Below are 22,128 nucleotides of genomic sequence, written 5' to 3' on the forward strand. Positions count from 1 at the left end.
GCAGCACGCCAGGCCTCCCTGTCCATTCATGCCCTCTCTGCTTCCTTTCTTATCACACCTTTCCCTGTGTCTGTGCCCACGCCTTCTTCCCAACACAGCTGAGGCTAAAACCAGCCCAACTGCTCTTCTCCCGGTGAGTTATTTATAACTGTGTCCCCTTGCGAGCTGCCTGAAATGGAGTCCTGCTGCCCTCGGGCTTAGACATTCGATGTGTGTGTCACCGCAATGCGGGCTCTGGCGCTGCGGCTGGAGGGCGGAGGTATAAATAGTTCACACCGGGAGCCCCTTTTAGAGAGAGAAACGCTGTACTACTGGATCTCTCTTCTCATTACCGCAGGAGTTTTCAGCCCCGGCCACGGCGTTTGCTGTCTGCTGATGGGAAAGTCTTCCTCGACTTATGGTTCATACCCCATCCTTCTGAAGTGCTGGTTATGTTCAAAACTCTGCCTGAAAAGGTTTGTATTTTTTTATGTGTGCCAGAATGGAAACTGGCTGTTTTTATGTCCCACAGTTAAACATGTCAGTTTCAGAGAATATCTCTTGTTGTGTTTTTTTCCCAGGAACATTTAATAACTGAAATCTCTCAGCTTCTCATATTTTGCTTGCTTTATTATAATTTCTCTTGTGCCTCGTTATTTCATAGTTCTGCTTCTCCGTGGTCATTACTAAACACTAATGGAGCTTCTGAGACTCCTTATTAATCCTTAATTTCCTCCCCAGCTCCAAGAAAACCCCACCCTAATGTGCTGAAGCTGAAGAGAGGTTGAGATTGCACTTAATCACAGTAATTAGCTGGTTTCTGTTTTTTCAGGAGTTCCTCTAAGTACCTCATTTACTGATAAAGGTTAACCATTAAAAAGAATAGATACCGAAATACGTAGTGCATTCAAGTATTAACTAAATAAAATGCAGTGTTGAAAATGGCAATTTGGGAACATTCTGATTTTTCTTTGTAAGTGAAAACCTGTTTAGCAATCTAGGTTTCTCACCCTTTCCACCCCCCCAACTTTTTTGAGGTGTGGGGCTTCCCTGGTGGCTCAGATGGTAAGGAATCTGCCTGAAATCCAGGAGATCCTGGTTCAGTCCCTGGGTCATGAAGATGCCCTGGAGAAGGGAATGGCAAGCCACTCCAGTATTCTTGCCTGGAGAATTCCATGGACAGAGGAGCCTGGCGGGCTATATACAGTCCACGGGGTTGCAGAGTCAGACATGACTGAGCAACAGATACTTGTTGCTTCTGCTGCTAAGTTGCTTCAATTGTGTCTGACTCTGTGCGACCCTATGGACAGCAGCCCATCAGGCTCTGTCCACTGGATTCTCTAGGCAAGAATACTGGAATGGGTTGCCATTTCCTTCTACCAACTAATACTTATTGAGGTGTAATTAACAAATAAAATTGTATATATTTAAATTGTACAGCATGATGATTTGATATACATTATAAAATGATTACCACAGTTAATACATTCATCACCTCACATAGTTACTTTTTTTGTTTTTTGGAGGTGAGAATGCTTATCCAACGCTAACAAAATTTCAAGTATACAATACAGTGTTAATAACTATAGTCACCATGCTGTACATTAGATCCTCAGAACTTATTTATCTTATAAATAAAGTTTGTACCTCTTGACCACATTGCACCATTTCCCCCTTCCCCTGGTAACCACTTTTCTGTACTTTTGACCTTCATTTTTAGATGCCACATATGAGTGAGATCATAGTGTGTCTTTCTCTGTGGCTTAGTTCACTTAGCATATGTCATTCAAGTTTACCCATGGTTGTAAATGGCAGTTCTTTTTTATGTCTGAATAATATTCCTGTGTGTGTGTATGGTTGTGTGTGTGACATTTTCTTTATCCACTTATCCATACACTGGACACTTAGGTTGTTTCCATATCTTGGCTATTGTGAGTAATGCTACATGGAAGTGCAGATAATCTCCTTAATATATTGATTTATTTCTTTTGATATATCCCCAGAAGAGAAGTGGGTTTGCTGGATCATATATTATAATCTTACATGCAACAGAATGAAACTAGATCCCTGTCTTACACCAATCACAAAAATTAACTTCAGGTGGATTAAAGACAGCTGTTAAGACTGGAAACTATAAAATCTTAGAGGAAAACCAGGAAAAAAACTCTTTGACACCAGTCTTGGCAATGATTTTTTTTGGAAACAACAACAAAAGCATAGGTAACAGGAGCAAAAATAAACAAGTGAGATAATATCAAACTAAAAAACCTCTGCTGGCAAAGGAACAAATCAATGGAAGGAGAAGGCAACCTACATAATGAGAGAAAATATTTGCAAACTATATATACCTAAAATATGTAAGGAACTCATATTATTCAATAGCAAAAGCAAGAACAAAACAAAACAAAAAAATTTTAAACCTATAATCTGATTTTAAAATGGTCAAAGGACCTGAATAGACATTTTTCCAAAGGAGACATACCAATGACCAACACATAAATGAAAAGGTGTTCAACATCACTAACCATCTGCTGCTGCTGCTGCTGCGTTGCATCAGTCATGTCCGACTCTGCGACCCCATAGACGGCAGCCCACCAGGCTCCGCCATCCCTGGGATTCTCCAGGCAAGAACACTGGAGTGGGTTGCCATTTCCTTCTCCAATGCGTGAAAGTGAAAAGTGAAAGTGAAGTCGCTCAGTCGTGTCCGACTCTTCGCGACCCCATGGACTGCAGCCCACCAGGCTCCTCTGTCCATGGGATTTCCCAGGCAAGAGTACTGGAGTGGGGTGCCATTGCCTTCTCCGACAGGGAAATGCAAATCAAAACTGATGAGATATCACCTCACACCTGTTAGGATGGCTGTTATTAAAAAAGACAAGAGAACAACTGTTGGTGAGGTTGCGGAGAAAAGGAAACATTTGCACACTGTTAGCAGGAATGATGATTGGTGCAGCCATGATGGAAAACAGTGTGGAGGTTCCTCAAGAAATTAGAAATAGAACTACCCTTTACTTCATTTATTCACCATGAGCATTTTTTTAGGGCTTTTAAAAAATATAAAACTGCTACTTTCTGCAGTTAAGTCAAAAATTTTCTCTTTTCCTTTGCTGAATGTTGATATTTAAGATCCATTGTTTGTTTTTTAGTCTTGTGTTTAAACTATGTTGATAAGTAGTTATGTTTTCCTTACAGGTAGGAAGAAATAACAGCCCTTAGGGCAATGTTGTCTGAATATGAATCCCTGCTAGGAATTTATTTGTGAACTTTGTAATTTGTTGATCATTGGTAATACAATCATATTTTGATGTGTTTTTGGCCACCAATGGCTTTAAAGAAAGAGAAACACATTGTTTTAATTCCCCAGAAGAAGTTACCTTGTCAAAAGACATATATAACCTGAGTTCATGAAAAGCTTGTTGTTCATTTTTTCAGTTACTATCTTGTAGCTATTATTATGTATTATTCTGTGAAAATGTTTATTTAAAAATTCTTAAATATATTGTCCCTAATCAATGCTCATATATTTTTGTGTTCCTTTAGAAATTTCTTGAAAATTATTTCTTTGTATTGATTTTACTCACAGGTAGCTTTTAGAGCCTTAAAGCTAACTCTGCAGCTGATAGCCCCTCTTCATGACATTGTGGCCTACCTTTTCAGTTTTGCTAAACTTGGAAATTGTCCAGCATGTTTTGAATTTCCTCTGAGTCCTAACCCTCTGAGAGGTGACTGGGGAGGAACTGAGGGTATTGGTAAGTGATTAAAGGTGATTAAAATTGCCTTCAATATTCAGTTGAAATTCCATGACATGCTTTTTTTTTTTTTAAGCTTTATTGAGGCATAGTTGAAGAATAAAATTTGAGTGAACAATATAATATTTGATATACATATACAGTATACACTGTGGAAGGATTTCCCCCATCTAATTAATTACTGTGAAGCCCTTAATGCTCAGAAAGAGAGAGAGAGAAGTCGCTCAGTCGCATCCGACTCTTTGTGATCCCATGGACTGTAGCCTACCAGGCTCCTCCATCCATGGGATTTTCCAGGCAAGAGTACTGGAGTGGGTTGCCATTTCCTTCTCCAGGGGATCTTCCTGACCCAGGGATCAAACCCAGATCTCCCCCATTGCAGGCAGACACATTACCGTCTGAGCTACCAAGAATGCTCAGAAAGACAAGACTAAAATATTTCCTCATAAATGACAAAATGGCAAAGGGAAAGTCCCATCATATACTCTCTCCAAACTGATTGATTCCACATTTGTTGGCTAAACCACCAAGTATGCCAAGTCAGAATTGGGCTGGGGTTTTGCCCTGCCTTTGTCACTTGGATTACTGGAAGCTGGGCTCTTTACTCTCTGGGTCTCTGTTGTCATCTGTAGAATAAGGGTGATGATAACTGTCTTAGAAGGTTGTTCTGTGGATTCAGTTCAGTTCAGTCACTCAGTCATGTCCGACTCTTTGCGACCCCATGAATCGCAGCATGCCAGGCCTCCCTGTCCATTACCAACTCCCGGAGTTCACTCAGACTCATGTCCATGTGATGCCATCCAGCCATCTCATCCTCTGTCGTCCCCTTCTCCTCCCACCCCCAATCCCTCCCAGCATCAGAGTCTTTTCCAATGAGTCAACTCTTCGCATGAGGTGGCCAAGTGAGGTGTTTACTGGAGTTTCAGCTTTAGCATCATTCCTTCCAAAGAAATCCCAGGGCTGATCTCCTTCAGAATGGACTGGTTGGATCTCCTTGCAGTCCAAGGGACTCTCAAGAGTCTTCTCCAACACCACAGTTCAAAAGCATCAATTCTTCGGCACTCAGCTTTCTGTGGATTCGAATCTGTAAAAAGTTTAGAAGGATGTACAAGTACCCTTTAAATACTAGTTTACTTTCATTCCCTTTCCCCTCCTGGCCTTCCTGAAAGGTCAGAGCCTTGCAGACAGCCCTTAGGTAGCTAACAAGACCCGGTTGGTAGTCCTGTAGTAAGAATAGTTGAGGCTTTAGTTTTATCTGCCCATTGCTAATCCAGGAACTCCAACTCAGCACGATTTCTCAGATAAACACATGAGATAAAGACACTGAGATGCTTAGTAAACTGGGTTTATCAAAAGCAGTGAAACTAATCTTACTATTATAATAATTTGACTCTCATCCAAATTATGTCATTAGTCATGTAAATATTAATTAATTGATAGCAATATATTATACCATAGTAGCCAAGGATTTTAAAGTGTAAGAGCCAAAACAATGAGGTAACATGCCTATTTAAATCTAAGTGATCTTAAAACAAATGTGATATAATTTGAATCTATTCCTCTCTGGCCAGTGCGTCAAGGAAGTGTTTGTGGGAGATTCTGACTTGTTCTAGGAAGAAGATTGATGCCTATATCTGAGGAGAGGAGCATGAAGGAATGGGGTTGGTGCTGCCCCAGCAGAGAAAGCTCAGAATTACTGCAGGCCTACTAGCAATTCTTCAATAAGCATCAAAAAATTACAGAAGTTCCAAAGCACTCTTAGCTCCTTTCCTTTTGCTAATCTGGGGACTGTTGTAAAAGGGGTTTACTCAGAAAATAAACTAAAATGCTCTCAGTAGAGCTGGATGTTAGTTGAGGAAAAGAAGAAAGGAAGATAGGCCAGGAAAAATGCCACCCCCCCACCTCGAGAAGGGGAGACAGGTATTATATGGAGATGAGGAAGAACCAGAGCTGTGTTTCCAGAAGTCCCTGCATAGGAAGCTCTGTAGCAGCTGGGAGGGGAGAAGCCCACAGGGAAGATGATCTGGGGGGACCTACCCCCACTTGAATCAATGGAGAAAAAATAGGAGGGCTTGTCCTGGAGGAGGACAAAAAGAGGATGCTGGCGAAGGAAACAGGCAGGGCTACAAGTGGCCAGTCCAGAAGGATGACCCCACCAGTGTGACACTGAGGGACAGTAGGAAATAAGGCCCAGTTGTTGAGGACCTAGAACTGAGGAGGAAGGCAATTGGTTTCTTACTATTTATATGCTTATGAACTGAAAACCATTGAAATATCTGGGGGTCCAGGCTTTCTGAGGTGTGCAATTAGAGACCTACATGTTGTCATGTTGCCAGTAAAAATATTTGTGCTCCAGGGAGAATGTACAAAGTTTTACATACTTTGCTTTGCTGAAAATAGATAAAGAGCAAACTGAACTAAAAAAAATTCCACTGTAAGATAATCATCTTTTTTAAAGGCTAGGCTGCTTAGTTCCTGGCCTGTTTCCCAGAGGAGGCAAGGAGAACTAAGGTGAAAAGATGAGATGAATCTGTTCATATACCCACCCAACTCCCTTTAGCTGTTTCAGAATTATTTGGAGTTAGATAAAAGGACATAGGTAGACTTATGCACTTAAAAAAATTTTTTTTAAAGAAACACTTCAAATTTCCGCTGGGGTCCTCCCACTTGACAGAGGGAGCAGCTCTTAGACACTGTGGACTAGTTCCTTGGACCCTGCAAAATTCTCTCCTTCCCTGAAGGCCAGCAACTCCCTTTGGAGTCAGTATGAAGCAGAGGATGTAATCAGAATGTGGGAGTTTACATTGTGATTTCCTTGTAAAGGATTAGGAGACCAAAGAAACCCAGACACTACACACTGAACTTAGGGTTTCAGGAACAAAAGGTACTGGCTTTGAGTATTCACATAGAGGCTGGGCCACTGTGATTCTTCTCTTTCTGATTTCCCACACAGAACCCTCCTGTGGAAAGGCACAAGAAAAGGCTCATTTGTTTCCTAGTGGAGAGTCTCCTCCTTCCCCCACCACCGTCCTCCTCCATGACCACATGCAACCACCTGCCCCATACTCACAGACAGGCTTTCTTCCCTGCCCGTGCCCACCATCCCTGCTCCCTCTGAGCAGTGCGACCCCACAGAAAAAGGCCCAAATGAGGAGTATTATCAGTGTGTAACTAAGAGAAGGTAGGCCCTCCTCAGTACCTGTATTTTAATGATAATGCCACCTGCCAGCACATAACAGTTTTGCTGGGAAGTGACCGTGTAAAAGTGCACACACAGAATTTTATAAACAATAATGGAAATAATGAGAAAAATCACGCATAATCCAACTATTCTAACAAGTGAAATAATTTTACTTTACTTCCTTCTAACCCTTGCTCAAATACATTTTACAGAGCTTTAATCACAGGGTATGTGCAACTTTATATTCTTTTTTAATTGTCATTGCAGGGGATTATAAACTTTTTCTCCTGGTTACTGCATAGCCTGACAGAGTGTATTGCTTGTAGACCAAGCACACTAGACCTTGAACAAATAAGGCTCACCAACTATCCCTCCTCCCATCAACCACAAAATTCTTTGAGTTCTTGTACAATTTGCTGTGATTCCTCTTCTGGTGGAAGTTTCTTCTCAGCCCAATATGACCATCAGATTTATAAAGGATTCATAAAAAGTCTAATGATTGACCCCAATTCCTTTGTGGTTGAAAAAATACCCCCAAAACATTCTTCTGTTATGTGTAAAATGTCAAATGGGTATGAAATCTAGACTGCTCATCCTTTTCTAAGGATGAGCTTCCCTCGTGGCTCAGAGGTTAAAGCATCTGCCTGCAATGTGGGAGACCCAGGTTCGTTCCCTGGGTCGGGAAGATCCCCTGGAGAAGGAAATGGCAACCCACTCCAGTATTCTTGCCTGGAGAATCCCATGGAGGGAGGAGCCTGGTAGGCTACAGTCCATGGGGTTGCAAAGAGTCAGACACGACTGAGCTACTTCACATCCTTTTCTAAAACCAAGAGCCCATATTGCAAGTACATGTTGGCAACCATTCTCAGACCTGGTTCTGCCCTGATCAGGCTCTCGTGGACAGCCTCCCAGTTCTCAGTCCCCTGCCTTCCATGCCAGAAACATAGAAAGAGTTCCAGTACCAGGCCAGTTAGGGCACAAGACTGCGCAAGTCTGAGTGAGTTGTTTATACAGTGTAACTTTGGAAATGCTTCATAGGTCTCCCATCTCACTTCTGCCTTGGGCTACAATCAGGGATGATGATCAGTTTCCACATTGCTTCTCTTTGCATAGCAGGGATGTCCTCTCAAGTAGAAAGCTATTACTCTCTCCACAGGGAGCTGATGAGCATTTCACATCAGCCAACATTCTGTAGACCTGGAAAAAGGGCCCACCCACCCACCCCACCAGTGCTCCCTAAGGACCATGATTTTTTTTTTTCTGTGCTTTCCCATTCTGAGTGGCTCATTTCCTGAGCCAATAATAGAGTTGCTAGTACAGCCATCTAGACCCAGGCCAGGTTCCTCAAACCAGTAAAAGGCCCCTAGCTTAAATTTCCATCCAAAACACATATAAATCCTTTAGGATAAGGGTCCAAGAAATAAGCCTATTTAGGATCTCTCACATCTACTCCTGAAATGATGTGAATCTCCTAGAAGGATGTATGTTTCTGTATACATATATGTATACATATTTTTGCCTCCTTGGATGGTCTTGAGTCTTCATTAATCCATGAGCCATCGACAGGATGAGTCTATGCCAGTGTTGATTTGAATGGTAGGGCTGTAAGAAATGGCTGCTGGTTTATAATAATTTCAAGCCCCTAATAGATTTACTGAGACCTATACCTTTCCCATTCCTTGTAATTTCTCTTTTTCAATCTATTTAGAGTCTATAGCCTTGTATACTTTGAAACTTACTTTTAGCAGTATGTTCTTATTCTGCTGAAAAGCAATACAAGTTACTATATTCCTGAGGGAGGGAAGAAGGAAGGAAGGAAGGAAGAAAAGATAAATCAGGCCTTGGGTTCTGAAACATAAGGCTTTGCTGATCTTGCAAAATGTTTAATTAGTATACTCACAAACAAACAAACAGAATTCGATTTAGTTAAAAAGTTAGCTTTGGAGGTGAAATGATGGTTCACAGGGTAGCTGGGGTAGCCTGTATTTCAATCTGTTTGACTTAAAATGTCATCTCTCTTCTAGGATCTGGACTTCAAGAGCTGCAGAAAATGATTGACAGCCTCCAGAGCCCCCAAGACCCCACTCTGGTGTCCCAGGTCCTTCTCCTCCAAAGGGAAGTTATGTTTCTGCAGTTTGACGCTGCAGTGAGGTACCTCATCCGGTAAGGGCTGGAGGGCTATTCCTGTCTAGTAAATTCTGTGGGGCAGGTGTTTCTGAGTGCTCATGGAGGGAGGCCACCCTTGGCATGAGTAGATAATGAGCTTAAAATAGTCAAGGGCACAGCCTGATCCAGAGCACTGCGGCTACCAAATGTGTTCTGCTGCAAAGGCTGTCCAGGTGGACTGTGTTCTTGTTAGATAATAATATTCTTGATTTTGTTAAATGTGATTCCAATGTAGTTAGTTTGCATAACAGACTATTTTATGGGGAATCATATTTTTTATACTGCTGAAGATTATTCTTCCTACCAAGTTTTATTTTTTTCAGCCCTTAATTACCTTTCAGAAGAACAGAATTTTCACTGCATATCTGAAACCAACAAAATTGACTACCTGAGTTAAATTTATAAGTAACTTAATTTACCTCTAGCCTTGTAGGTATTAAATACTCTGCATCAAAAAGAATGTTTGTTTGGTTAAAGAGTCATGATTGATGAAAAAACTAATTTGAATTAAGAATCACAATGTTTCCTGTATAAATAATAAGTTGTATATGGGAAGAAAAGAGGTTAGATAGACCTGAGAGTCCCTGCTTATTGTTAAATTGTCAAAATTAACTTCATTTGATAAATTCCCAGTGTGAGTATTTAGGGGAACTGAGGGGGACCTTGGAGGGCAGTACTCTTATCTGTGGATTATAATCATTTCCAACCGTTTGGCATGAGTGTCCACAGAGAATAGAAATGTGGAGTTTGTACTTACCTAATGTTTTCTCTTTCTACTCTGCTTTTTCTTTACTCTGAGCATCAGAGGACGCTGGATTTAGAATGCAAATTCAGCAGGACAAAAAAAAATCAGGCTCTTTGTTTTTTTGTTTGTTTGGGTTTTTTATTGACAGGTTGCTTTGGGAGCTATAGCTTTGTCAAGCAGGTAGGATATAAGGATCTGACTAATTGTCAGGATGGCCATTCATTAGCCCTGCTGCTGCTGCTGCTGCTAAGTCGCTTCAGTCGTGTCCAACTCTGTGCGACCCCATAGACGGCAGCCCACCAGGCTCCCCCGTCCCTGGGATTCTCCAGGCAAGAACACTGGAGTGGGTTGCCATTTCCTTCTCCAATGCATGAAAGTGAAAAGTGAAAGTGAAGTCATTCAGTCATGTCCAACTCTTAGCGACCCCATGGACTGCAGCCCACCAGGCTCCTCTGTCCATGGGATTTTCCAGGCAAGAGTACTGGAGTGGGGTGCCATTGCCTGAAATCTCAAGTCAGAATTTGCAAGGAATTTACATAGACTGAAGAAATAGGACTATACCTCGGAAATTCTTTTGGAATTCCAGCTCCATGGAGTTCATCTTGCTCCTGTTCTCCCAGGGAAACCGTTCTGCTTCCCCTAGGAATTGCTTTTTGGGGCTTTCTCTGCCCTGGCATACTCGGTCTGCAGGAATGGAGGGTCATGCGTCCTATGTCTGGTTTCAGTATTGAATAGTCAGTATGTTTTTCAGAGGACCTCAGAAGGAACCAGGAGTCCTTCATTTACAGCATTTCCTCCAGCCCTTTTTTTCTTCAGAGCCCTTTAGGTTATGTGTGTGTTTGGAGTCACACAGCTAGTAAGCAGCAGACCAGGATTAGATCCTAGGTGCATTTGACTCCAAAGCCTGAGAACTAGGATGGATGCCAGACAGCAGCAGGATGGATGGAAAGGGAAACTCTGAAGAGACGACAGGAGGCAGGAAAAAAAGAGAAGTAAAAGATCAATGTCATTCTACTTGAGGATTTTATTAATACTTTGTGCTGAACCTGCTAGCAATAAGTCCTTAGATAACCAAAAGAGACAGAAAGCTTGGGGAAGTTCCCTTGCCCTTCCCAGAGCTTGCCAACTCTGGGTAAATATGACTTTTATTCCAGGAAACTTTTTTCTTACATAAACTGAAGCCTTCTCCAGACTTTGAAAAGAAGGAATTCTCACCTGAAATGAAAGCAGCATACTTCATAGACCAGGGGAGGAGAGGCAGGATATAGCTCAGGACAGTGGCCCCATGGAGTCCTCCTTACCTGGCACCTGCTTCACTGTGGCACAGACCAGCTTAAGTTGCCAGAAGGATACATGTTTCTAAACACAAAAGTTTCTCTCTGCCTCTGTTGACAAGCTCAGGCAAGAACCTAATGCAAATTGGTGTGTCCTCTAATGGTGTCAGAATCACATTGCCTAAGGCCTGCCATTCACCTCTGGGCATGTCCACCACCTGTAAGAGTTATTTATTAGCCAATGCAAGAAATGCCTGAGAATTGAGTTTATGTTTAATTTCAGGTGAATTAATCATTTGTGCTAAAGATAAATGCTTGTGTGGTACAGTGATTTTAATCAATATCATCTGTTTAAGTTAGGAATCATAGGCCCCTGCTTGATTTTGTAAGGCCTGCAGGCTAAGGCTGGTGTTTAAGTGGTTGAGGCGGGGGGAATTCAAGAGTAGTATTTTGTGACACAAGAAAATTCTGAGGAATTCAAGTTTCAGTGTCCAGAAATGGAGGATTTTTTTTGGGAAGACAGCCCTGCCTATTCATTTATGGATAACCTCTGGCTGCTCTCACATTACAACCACAGAGTTGAATAGTTGCAGTGGAGATCATATGCTTCATGAAGTTGAAAATATTTACTATCCAACCCTTTAAGAAAGAGTTTGCCACTCCCTGATTTAAAGGATTGAATTCCTTTGAAATTCAAGAATGGAAAGAAAGAAGAAAAAAAAGAAAGTTCCTCAGAGGAACTCTATAGGAATAAAACATATGCCTTGAAAAATGCCACTAATCTCAATGTGTTATTGATGTTCAGAGTGATTACTGTAAAAAGGAGGAGTTTGAGGAAATAAATCAAAGGTGCCTTGACTTCCTGCCATAAGCCTTATTTAGGAGTACATCAAGGGATCTCTGAAGAAGCAACACCAATTCTTTTAGTCGTTGAATCTGTGTTGGTTTTCTCTTCATTTTTCAATTTATTTTTATGTTCATCTAGTTTAAGTGTCTCTGAACACACAGATATTAAAGTGTGTTTCAGAGTTATTTGGGGATTTCTGGGAGATACACAGAAGCCCTCATGTTGTCCTGGTCTCCAGCGTCTGAGAAGTGAAGAGCCACAACTTTTTCCTGGCCTCCTCAGGTCTACTTTGCAGCTGTTTTTTGGGTTTTGTTTTCTTTTATATATCCTTGCATCCAGGAAAAAACGTAGCACATGCTCCATGAATTCCCTGCTCCCTGTGGCTAGAGCCAGTTTACCTGGGATCACACTATGGGTAACTCACACACAAGATGACTGGCATTCTAGGAAGCCCTTGACTGCTTGTTGACAGTAAGGCAACTGGAGTGTGGCAAAACCGTTCGGAGAATGTGAGGCGTCTCTATTTGTATTTTAGTGGGCTTCTGGGAAGATCTGACTTTATTAGGAGCTGGCAGTTGCAGGTGTACCACTGGCACAAGCAACAAACTGACCTTTCATTCCTATGGGTTTCCCTCTATCTTGAGTGCTGCTGGCAAGCTGCACTGATTCGAGCTACCCCAGCAGAAGGTGCAGGCCAGCGTTTACCAACTGAGGGTCTGAGTGAGCTATCACTGTAAGCTGTTTTCGGTATTTCTAAAGGCATGAAGAAAAAGACATATTTGTCCAAAAGTTTTGCAGTAAAGAAAATGTCACATTTCTTTCTTTTTTAAACTGGAATCATAAGAATGAGTAAGATAAGGAGGAGAGGAAACGTGCTTTGGTTGAACTCTTACCTTGTGCCAACTCCGTGAGACAGCAGTTACACTCCCATCTTTACAGATGAGGGGATAGAGAGGTTGCGTGACTGCCCCAGGGTCACAGGCTTGTTGAAGCAGACCTTACATTAACACAGCTTGTCAGACGCCAAAACCCTCTTCTTTCCTTTATATCGTATTTCTTTATCTCTTCCTGCAGCTCAGAGCTTAGGCTAGGTGCTTATGTGGTTTTGACTTAAAAACAGGAGAATGCTTAATTTGGTTTAAAAAAAAAAAAAAACTTTCAAAATATGGGGTCCATGGAGAGGAAGAAAATAAAAGAGGATATAGTGCTAAAAATGTTAGGTATCATCTTGAAACTCCTTTATTTATATGGCATGATTTTGTTCAGCTTCCTAATAAACAGTTCTGTTGATAAAGGGGAGGTGGGAACCTATCAAGGACAGTGATCTTGACTGAAGAACTAAGAAAGTGGGAATAGGATAACCAACGATTTGATCAGTGGTGACGCCTCGAATCTGACTGACTCTGGTCTCTCCAGACAGTGTATCATATGCTATGATTCTGTCACTTAGAGTAGCAGTCATATTTACATCTGAACTGTGTGATTTTTTAATAGCCTCCAAGTATGTATAAATTAATAGACCTAGTATGTGTTTGGGGCTCTAAAACTCTCCCAAGAATTGTGCTTGTTTGTGGCCCTTAGTTTAAAACTCTGCACAAACTTAGCAAGATAAAAGAACAAGTCATTGTTCTGTGTTCTTTTATGTGATAATCAATCTAGTGCAATCACAGGAGGAGATACAGGAGAGACTCAGGGAAATAAAATTATATTCGGTTCCTAGACACATCCATCACGCCATGTCGCACAGGGCCGTGGGTCAGGAGCAAAGAGAGTGCTTAGGCCATGGCCTGGAAAGGCAAGGCAGAACAGGGGAACATTTTAAGATCTGCTGGTTGGCATAATTCCAACAGGCTTTGGGCTGTAGGGTTGGTCTCTGTTCTATTCTTAATAGCTCAGTCTTGTCCAACTCTTTGCAACCCCATGGACTATAGCCTGCCAGGCTCCTCTGTCCTTGGAATTCTCAAGGCAAGAATAATGGAGTGGGTTGCCATGCCCTCCTCCAGGGGAATTTCCCTAACCCAGGGATCAAACCCAGGTCTCCCACATTGCATCAGTTTCTTTACTGTCTGAGCCACCAGGGAAGCCCACGTTGGTCTCTGCTGCTGCTAAGTCACTTCAGTCGTGTCCAACTCTGTGTGACCCCATAGATGTCAGCCCACCAGGCTCCCCCGTCCCTGGGATTCTCCAGGCAAGAACACTGGAGTGGGTTGCCATTTCCTTCTCCAATGCATGAAAGTGAAAAAGTGAAAATGAAGTCGCTCAGTCGTGTCCGACTCTTAGTGACCCCATGGACTGCAGCCCACCAGGCTCCTCTGTCCATGGGATTTTCCAGGCAAGAGTACTGGAGTGGGGTGCCATTGCCTTCTCCCATGTTGGTTTCTAGTTGCTTGTTAATTAGCCCTAGGATGATTAAAAGAGAGGAATATTGCCTCCTGGGTTGCAGGGATCAGAGGAGGTGTGGTTCAGACTGGTTTGTTTGGGTATCAAAAGTATGCTAGGCCTTCAGTTGTCTTTAAGAATTGGCTACAGAGGAAGGAACAGTCTCTCCCCAGCCAGCAGGGTTTTTTTGTTGTTGTTTTTTAAAGATGTTAAAACATCATAATAAACAAAAAAAGAATTTTAAAATATGAGCAATACAGTCAAGGTTTAAACAATAAGATGTGAACAAAGCTGGGCCCAGAGGCTGAGAGAGAGAGATAATTGTGGAGATTGGTAGGAGAGAAGCACAGGAGTGACACTGAAGGAGTCAACCAGGGAGAGGTTTATTGGGATATTGGGCTTCTGTGCTCTGATTTTGGACCAAAAAGAAATGTTTCCATTAGAATACTCTGCTTTTTAGCGCCACTGACTAAAGAAAAAGGCACAGCTTAGAAGTTGTAAATATTTTATTCTGGAACCTTACTGAAGACTATAGCCTGGGAGACAATGTGTCAGATAGCTAAGTATCTAATCTGAAGAAGTAAGGGAGGAGCTAGGATATAGAGGAGTTTGGGCCAAACAACAGCAATAACAAAAACTCATGTGATCAAACATCAAAGAATTACTGCTAATCACAAAAGACAGACATCACAAGTTAATGATTTTAGTGCTTTTCTATGTGTGGGAAGATGTAAGACTCTGACTCATTAAAATTATTTCTTAGCTATGCATCTTCTCTAGACCCAGTATCCTGTTTTTTTATCCTGAATTCCCCTCAGAGCGCACCACTGGAAGGCAGCTGCATTCGCTGATGGGTTGGTGGCAGGCAGCATTCTTTGTTAACTGGTACGGCAGGCAGCATTTTTTGTCTGCAGTAAGGAAATGGCAACCCACTCCAGTGTTCTTGCCTGGAGAATCCCAGGGATGGTGGGGAGCCAGGTGTGCTGCTGTCTACGGGGTCGCACAGAGTCGGACACGACTGTGGCGACTTAGCAGCAGCAGCATCTTTGCATCTCAGTTCCTGACACAGTATCCTCTACATGGTAGATGCTTGATACATCACTGTCACATGAGTGTTGAGTGAATCATGGGTCCCTTGGCAGGGCCCATTGAGAATCATGAGAAAGCATATGAACAATATGAGAAATAGGAGAAAATGGTCATATCCATTGAGCATGAGCAATTCCAAGTTCCATCCTTGAACTACGAGGATAAATCAATGTTTTTATTCAGTGTCTCGGTATATAACTGTATGCAACTATCTTTTGTTAATTCTCACAAAGATGTGAAAAGGGTGATATGGTTTTGCACTAGTGCAATGGTTTGATATGCAAATATAGAGCTCCCTTTATCTGTCTTTGAACTTAAGTTCATAAGCCCCTACTTCTTTCTTCAATTCCATGTCATTCAGCCATATTTAGAATTTAAAGTGGTGAATTTGAGATATAAAATCAATTACTTCAAGATTATCCCCCTTTACCTTTGTTTTAAATGCCTTCTTTTCACCTTGTTGGTGAGGGAAGGATTCTGCTCCAAGGTTATGGAGATGACCAAACACATAACTTTAAATACTGGACAAATGAGATCAACAGCAGTTTACTAGTTACATATACTCATGGCCAAGGGGAACAGAACATTGCATATTCTGTTCCCCTTGGAACAGAACAGAATCTTCAAGGCCACAGAAGATTTGTACTTGTGAACAGAATGAACAGCTAGGGGCTTGAGAGGCAGGCTTTGAGTATCAAAAGGATGTGGTGCCTATTGGAGGCACATAGGAGGATGTGCTTGGTTCATTCGAATAATTCTGTGGTCTGGAAGGGAACTGGAAACCACTGCTTGTGGCTGGATAAGCAGGAATTATACATGGTCCCTGTGATAAGGAAAGTAAATAAACATAGGTCCCTATGTTTGACTAGGGGACCTTCCCTCCATAGGGAGGGAAACTTGTAGTTAGGATATTCAAGGCCCTCCCAGTTTTACCAGATGTCAAGGCAGCACTAATAATGGATCTTAGGCCTTATACCACACCTTCTCCTCCTTTATGCTTCTCAGAGGTGATCTAAGTTCTGAGGTGCTTATAAGTCATCCTAGCAGTTGATGAGGAGTGGTACCTCACCCATCTCTATTCAACACCAGATATCTTCTGGTTGGCCTGCTGCTCAGCACCCCACTTGGACACTGCCTTGTGGGGTCTTAGGCACTCCCCAGGTCTTTCCTCAACACTTGATTATCTGCTAATCTCTGAGAGACTGCCTCACTCCCATCGGTGATAACATCTCCCTCAATCATTGCTAATCTTTTTTTTGATGTCTGTTTATGCATGACTTGATCCAAGTCTATGGAAGATTTAGGTAAAAGATCCTTTTGTCCTGGGGACCTTTTGGATCCCCTCAACTTATCCTGTTAGATAGCACTGGTCTAGAGGATAACTATCCTTCCCTTGAGAGCTGTGAATTGTGAGAGTGAAGGGCAGTGGTAAAGAAAAATGAATGAGGGGCGATGCTGCCAAAGAAGAAACCTGTTGACATCTCCAAATGTTATCTTGCTGCAAATTGGCTTGAAGAGAGTTTTGAGCTTTAGGAACTTGAGTAACTGCTTTTAATGAGATTGCTTTCCTGTTTTGGTAGACGAACATTTTTGGCAGCTAGAAATGCTTCTGCCTACCAGTCTGTCACAGACGGCATGTACCATGGGTTGCCATCACTGAGCAACTCTCCAGTGAAGAGCATTTTTTACTTCCCAGCTCAGCCTACCACAACCACTGGATCCACAGAGCCTCCAGGTGTGTTGAGAGCTATTTTTGTACTGAGATGTGTTGAGAGCACATTTTGTAATAAAATGTGCATTGTGCATAGGAGGCTCTTCATGCTGAAGTACCCATTGGCCTTGGTAAGCTCCCCTTCACTCATACAGTAGAGAGGGCCCCTGTAGCTTGCTGTTATTTCTAGTCAGGAGCTCTGTCTCCAAACCGCTTAACAGGCTAATTGGGATAACAGCTTATCTGCTCACAGCTGGTAGCAAAACCAACACCTGATCTCTTTCATGTAATAAATAATAATGATAGCAATTATGATACATAAAGTAGGTCAGCAGCTGAGTTTTGAACAGCCCAATAACAATATGTGTTATCAAATGTAATCCTGGCAACTATTGTTGCTGCTAGGCACCAACTCTATTACCCACCTGCTACAACTAAAGAGATCAGACTGCTATGCACTCCTGGCAACACTAGGTCACAAACTGTATTAGCTTTTTATGGCTTCAGAGCAAATTACCCCCAAATATAGCATATTTGATGCTTCTGAACTGTGGTGTTGGAGAAGACTCTTGAGAGTCCCTTGGACTGCAAGGAGATCCAAGCAGTCCATTCTGAAGGAGATCAGCTCTGGGATTTCTTTGGAAGGAATGATGCTAAAGCTGAAACTCCAGTACTTTGGCCACCTCATGCGAAGAGTTGACTTATTGGAAAAGACTCTGATGCTGGGAGGGATTGGGGGCAGGAGGAGAGGGGGTCGACAGAGGATGAGATGGCTGGATGGCATCACTGACTTGATGGACGTGAGTCTGAGTGAACTCCGGGAGTTGGTGATGGACAGGGAGGCCTGGCATGCTGTGATTCATGGGGTCACAAAGAGTCAGACACGACTGAGCGACTGAACTGAACTGACTGAACACAATAGACATTCATTATCTCATATAGTTTCTGAGGTTCATGAGTCCGGGCTCAGTTTATTTGGGTAGTTCCGGCTCACAATCTCTCATGAAGCTGTGGTCAAGGTCAAGGTGCTCCACCTCTTAGTGAAAACAGAATCAAAGAATTTGTGGACACATTTTTTTTTTTTTTTTTTTTTTTTGCCATGTTATTCAGGATCTTAGTCCTCTAACCAGGGATCAAACCCACGCCCTCTGCAGTGGAAACTCAGAGTCTTAACCACTGGGCCTCCAGGGAAGTCCCTGTGGACATATCTTTAAAATCACCTCACAAGCCCATATCTTTTGACTCCAAAACCTCCAACTTAATGTTTTCATGTTACAAAGCTAAGGCAAGTAATGCCAGCATCAATCCCATGTAAGTCTCACACTTCTACCTTCCCTAGCTATAAGACAATGACTCTTGGCCCAAGCCTTGACCCTCATGAAGACCTGAAGACAGGGTTGGATTGTGACTACTGGGCCTGCTCCTGTTGCCTTTGGGCATTGCCTGGCATTAAGTAGTTGCAGGTGTCCTGGCTGCCTGCCATCTGCATCAACTCCAACTTTGAGAATTGTCTGAAGCCAGCACCAGCTCTGAAACTGTAGAATGGGATCAGATGGACAGGCCCACTCTATCCTGGGCTGCATGTCATGCCCCAGGGAGTAGGGATGCCTTGGCTGTTGAACAGTGATGTGGAAAAGATGGAGGCCCATGTGTCATGTCATAGCATTGGTTTTGAGTTGTTGCCTAGAATTGGAGCACAGTGGTGATAAAGCACAAATATTTAAGATTTGTAATACTGAAAAAAATTGAGTAAGTTTACTTTTGTTGATTATAAACATGTATCATTGGTTTTATACTATTCTGGGACTTCCAAACACTATTGCTGACTATTTACACTGAAACTTTAATACCTTTCTATGTTTAGTTGCTTTCTGAAAAATCAGTTTAAAAAACAAGATTATTACTCTCTCCTCTGCATCATCAGAGACTATTCATCAAGAACTATTTCTATATAATAGAGAAGTAATCCCATAATGTTTTAGTGTACAGATGAAGACATCTTATTCATATACAAATGCCTATTACTTGTGGACATTATTATGCAGCATTATTATATTTATTATTTGGTTCTTTTAGGCATTTGTGCTGTTCCCTTGGAGAGCGTTTCTGGGAGATGGAGGACCATTTCCAGTTACAAGTAGCAGCCCAGATACTCTAGAATATCACATGCAGGTAAGATTGTTCTTCCTGCTTGTCACAGACAGAACTGAATACAGACTGCAGAGCAGATGTCACTGCATCCGTAGGTCTAATCCTTCATACTCTAGCCAGTGGTGAATAATTTATTAATATGAGATAAGCAAGGTGTTTGTTTGATTATGAAGCTATAAACCCAGTACTGCGGGGTGAATCATGTGTTCTTATGACAGAAGAAAATCATGTTTGCAGCTGGAATCAGACTTGAATCAGCTGAAATTCTCCTGGCTAATAATGATCTCGGGGAGTGGTCATCCATTTCCGGTCACTCTCTGGGCCTCTTAGAGTAACTCCCAGACTGGCAGTTCAGAGATGTGTGACTCGTGACCCACCTACAGTGGTAGAAACAGAACTCCTTAAGCAGAACCCAGAGGGAGAATTTCTTTCAAATGTATGTTTCCCTCTGATTGTTCAAGCAGGTATTATTGTATTTTCATTTTTTAAAATAGAAAATACTTTTAAAAGTATTATCAACAACATGAAAATCAATGATACATTTGCTTAAAAATAATGGGGAGGTGGGGAGTGATGAGGATGGGGCAGAACTGGCCATAGGTTGGTGGTTTTTGGGGCTGAGTGATGGGAACTGTTCTGTTTGCCTTTGCATATGCTCAGAATTTTCCAAAAGTAAAGTTTTTTTTTTAAGTAAAATAGTAAAAATGGTTTAAAAATATTAATCAGAGTCCCCCACTTTGGGGTATGGTTACAGATCATATTTGTTTTTCTCTTGTGTTTTCCCTGTGCTTTTGTGTATCATACTATCCATACAACCATATACAGACACCACCACCATAACGTTTGGGGAACTTGGACTTCCATACAGAGCCAAATGTCTAATATGTTCAAGGTGGATTTTGAACTAAAAGTGTTACTCTGATTTTTATGGATTTTTTAAATAATTGAGAGCATGGGGCTTGTAAACACAACTACTCCTCGTTTTCTCCCCCCAGGACCACATGTAAAGGATACATAGAAGTGTTCAAAATGGGTGTTTTGGTTTGGTTTTGTTCCTTTTTGTTTTTAGCTATGCCTCTGTGGACTGAGTGGCCATGACCTCAAGGTGGCTCATGGAGAGCTGGCAGGCATGCAACTGATAATGGAAGATGTTCTTCTGAGTAACTATCATACGATCATGGAGGGTCTCCCAGAACAGCAAGCCACACCAGACAAAAATACACAGGTATTCTTGGTGAACAGTCTACATACTTGACCAGTGGTGTGTTGTACTGGAGGACCTTTCTATTTGGGAGATGGACTAGAGAGCTTCATCTGTCCCATAGCCTCTCCCAGTGTCCCAGGACTGTGCTCATGCCACATGGGAGCAGCAGTGAAGCAGCAGTAGCCAGTCAGACCCTCTCCAAAGTGCTTTCTTTCACAGTAAATCCCATGATCAATGGAATATCAATTTCTTTTAATTTTAGAAGTACAACAGACATTGAGGAGGGGTGGTCCATTGAAACCAGTTTGAACAAATACTCCAACTGACTGTTTTTCCTTGTGAGTCACGCATTTAGGACTGGAGTTGGAAGGGTATGATAGAGGCTCCAGGTGAACAGCTCCAGCCTGGCTCCTGTCTTCATCACTCAGCTAGCTCATGGACTCCTAGGCAAGCACTCCCTTCTCTAGACTGTCCCTTTGACGCTGTAAGGTACCAGGAGCCTGTAGTCCCCCTAGTATTATAGCTTGAAACAATTCTGCATATATCTGGAACCAGACAGATACTTGTGTGGACACAGGGTAAACTAGCCACTGCCCCATTTAAAGAGCCCCCTTTTCAGAGCCAAACCCTGCACCAGCCATTTCCATGTCCTTGCCTTCCATTCACTCCTTAAAAACTGCCCTCTGCCTTCTTTCTTATCTTACCACCGAGACTGCTCTCATCAAGAGCACCATGGACCTTGCCACTGAATCCCGTAGATATGTTTCAGTCCCCTTCCAACCTGACGCCTTAGCAGCATTTGAAACAGTGTGTCCTTCTTAAAGCCTGTCTGCCCTTAGCTTCTAAAGCACAGCTGTCTCCAGTCTTCCTCTGATGTCATGGGCCAGGCCTTCTCAGACTTCTCTGTCAACTCCCCTACCTCTGCTAATCCTGAAAATGTTATTTATTGGGTTCTGGCCCACTTCTACCACTGCCAGGGCTGCATTTTGACTTCCGTGACTCTACCACTTTTGCCTTTGAGGGCTCATTTCTCCATTAAAAAGCATGAAGAGTTATAGCTTATAATTGTGTTAATATAAAGAAAATATATTAATATCATAAATTATAGCATTTTACTCTACCTAAGCATTCTTTTTTCTGATTTTCAGTTCAGTTCAGTTTAGTCACTCAATCGTGTCCAACTCTTTGCGACCCCATGAATCACAGCACGCCAGGCCTCCCTGTCCATCACCAACTCCCAGAGTTCACCCAAACTCATGCCCATCGAGTCGGTGATGCCATCCAGCCATCTTATCCTCTGTCGTCCCCTTGTCCTCCTGCCCCCAATCCCTCCCAGCATCAGGGTCTTTTCCAATGAGTCAACTCTTCGCATGAGGTGGCCAAAGTATTGGAGTTTCAGCCTCAGCATCAGTCCTTCCAATGAACACCCAGGACTGGTCTCCTTTAGGATGGACTGGTTGGATCTCCTTGCAGTCCAAGGGACTCTCAAGAGTCTTCTCCAACACCACAGTTCAAAAGCATCAGTTCTTTGGTGCTCAGCTTTCTTCACAGTCCAACTCTCACATCCATACATGACTACTGGAAAAACCATAGCCTTGACTAGATGGACCTTTGTTGGCAAAGTAATGTCTCTGCTTTTGAATATGCTATCTA

General features: G+C 42.3%; 2 protein-coding genes across 3 annotated transcripts in view; both read left to right on the plus strand.

Annotated features, from left to right (window-relative positions):
- Window positions 1-17,122, plus strand: part of LOC123464615 — a 57,535-nt gene extending 40,413 nt beyond the window's left edge. The window contains exons 14-16 of one of the 2 annotated variants that reach the window (XM_045161966.1): window positions 338-455; window positions 8,934-9,072; window positions 16,990-17,122. In XM_045161966.1, the coding sequence (XP_045017901.1) occupies window positions 338-455; window positions 8,934-8,963 (148 nt within the window). In that variant the 3' untranslated portion in view covers window positions 8,964-9,072; window positions 16,990-17,122. Of the gene's footprint in view, window positions 1-337; window positions 456-8,933; window positions 9,073-16,989 lie in introns of those variants that run through there. The other variant, XM_045161967.1, reaches the window with a different exon arrangement.
- The window catches only part of LOC102399541 (coiled-coil domain-containing protein 162), a 54,736-nt gene continuing 49,719 nt past the window's right edge, over window positions 17,112-22,128 (plus strand). Inside the window, exons 1-3 of the mRNA XM_045161988.1 lie at window positions 17,112-17,144; window positions 19,197-19,292; window positions 20,341-20,496. Coding sequence (XP_045017923.1) covers window positions 19,287-19,292; window positions 20,341-20,496 — 162 coding nt within the window. The 5' untranslated portion in view covers window positions 17,112-17,144; window positions 19,197-19,286. The remainder of the gene's footprint in view (window positions 17,145-19,196; window positions 19,293-20,340; window positions 20,497-22,128) is intronic.

This window comes from Bubalus bubalis, chromosome 10, assembly GCF_019923935.1.
Source record: "Bubalus bubalis isolate 160015118507 breed Murrah chromosome 10, NDDB_SH_1, whole genome shotgun sequence".
Classification (NCBI taxonomy): domain Eukaryota; kingdom Metazoa; phylum Chordata; class Mammalia; order Artiodactyla; family Bovidae; genus Bubalus; species Bubalus bubalis.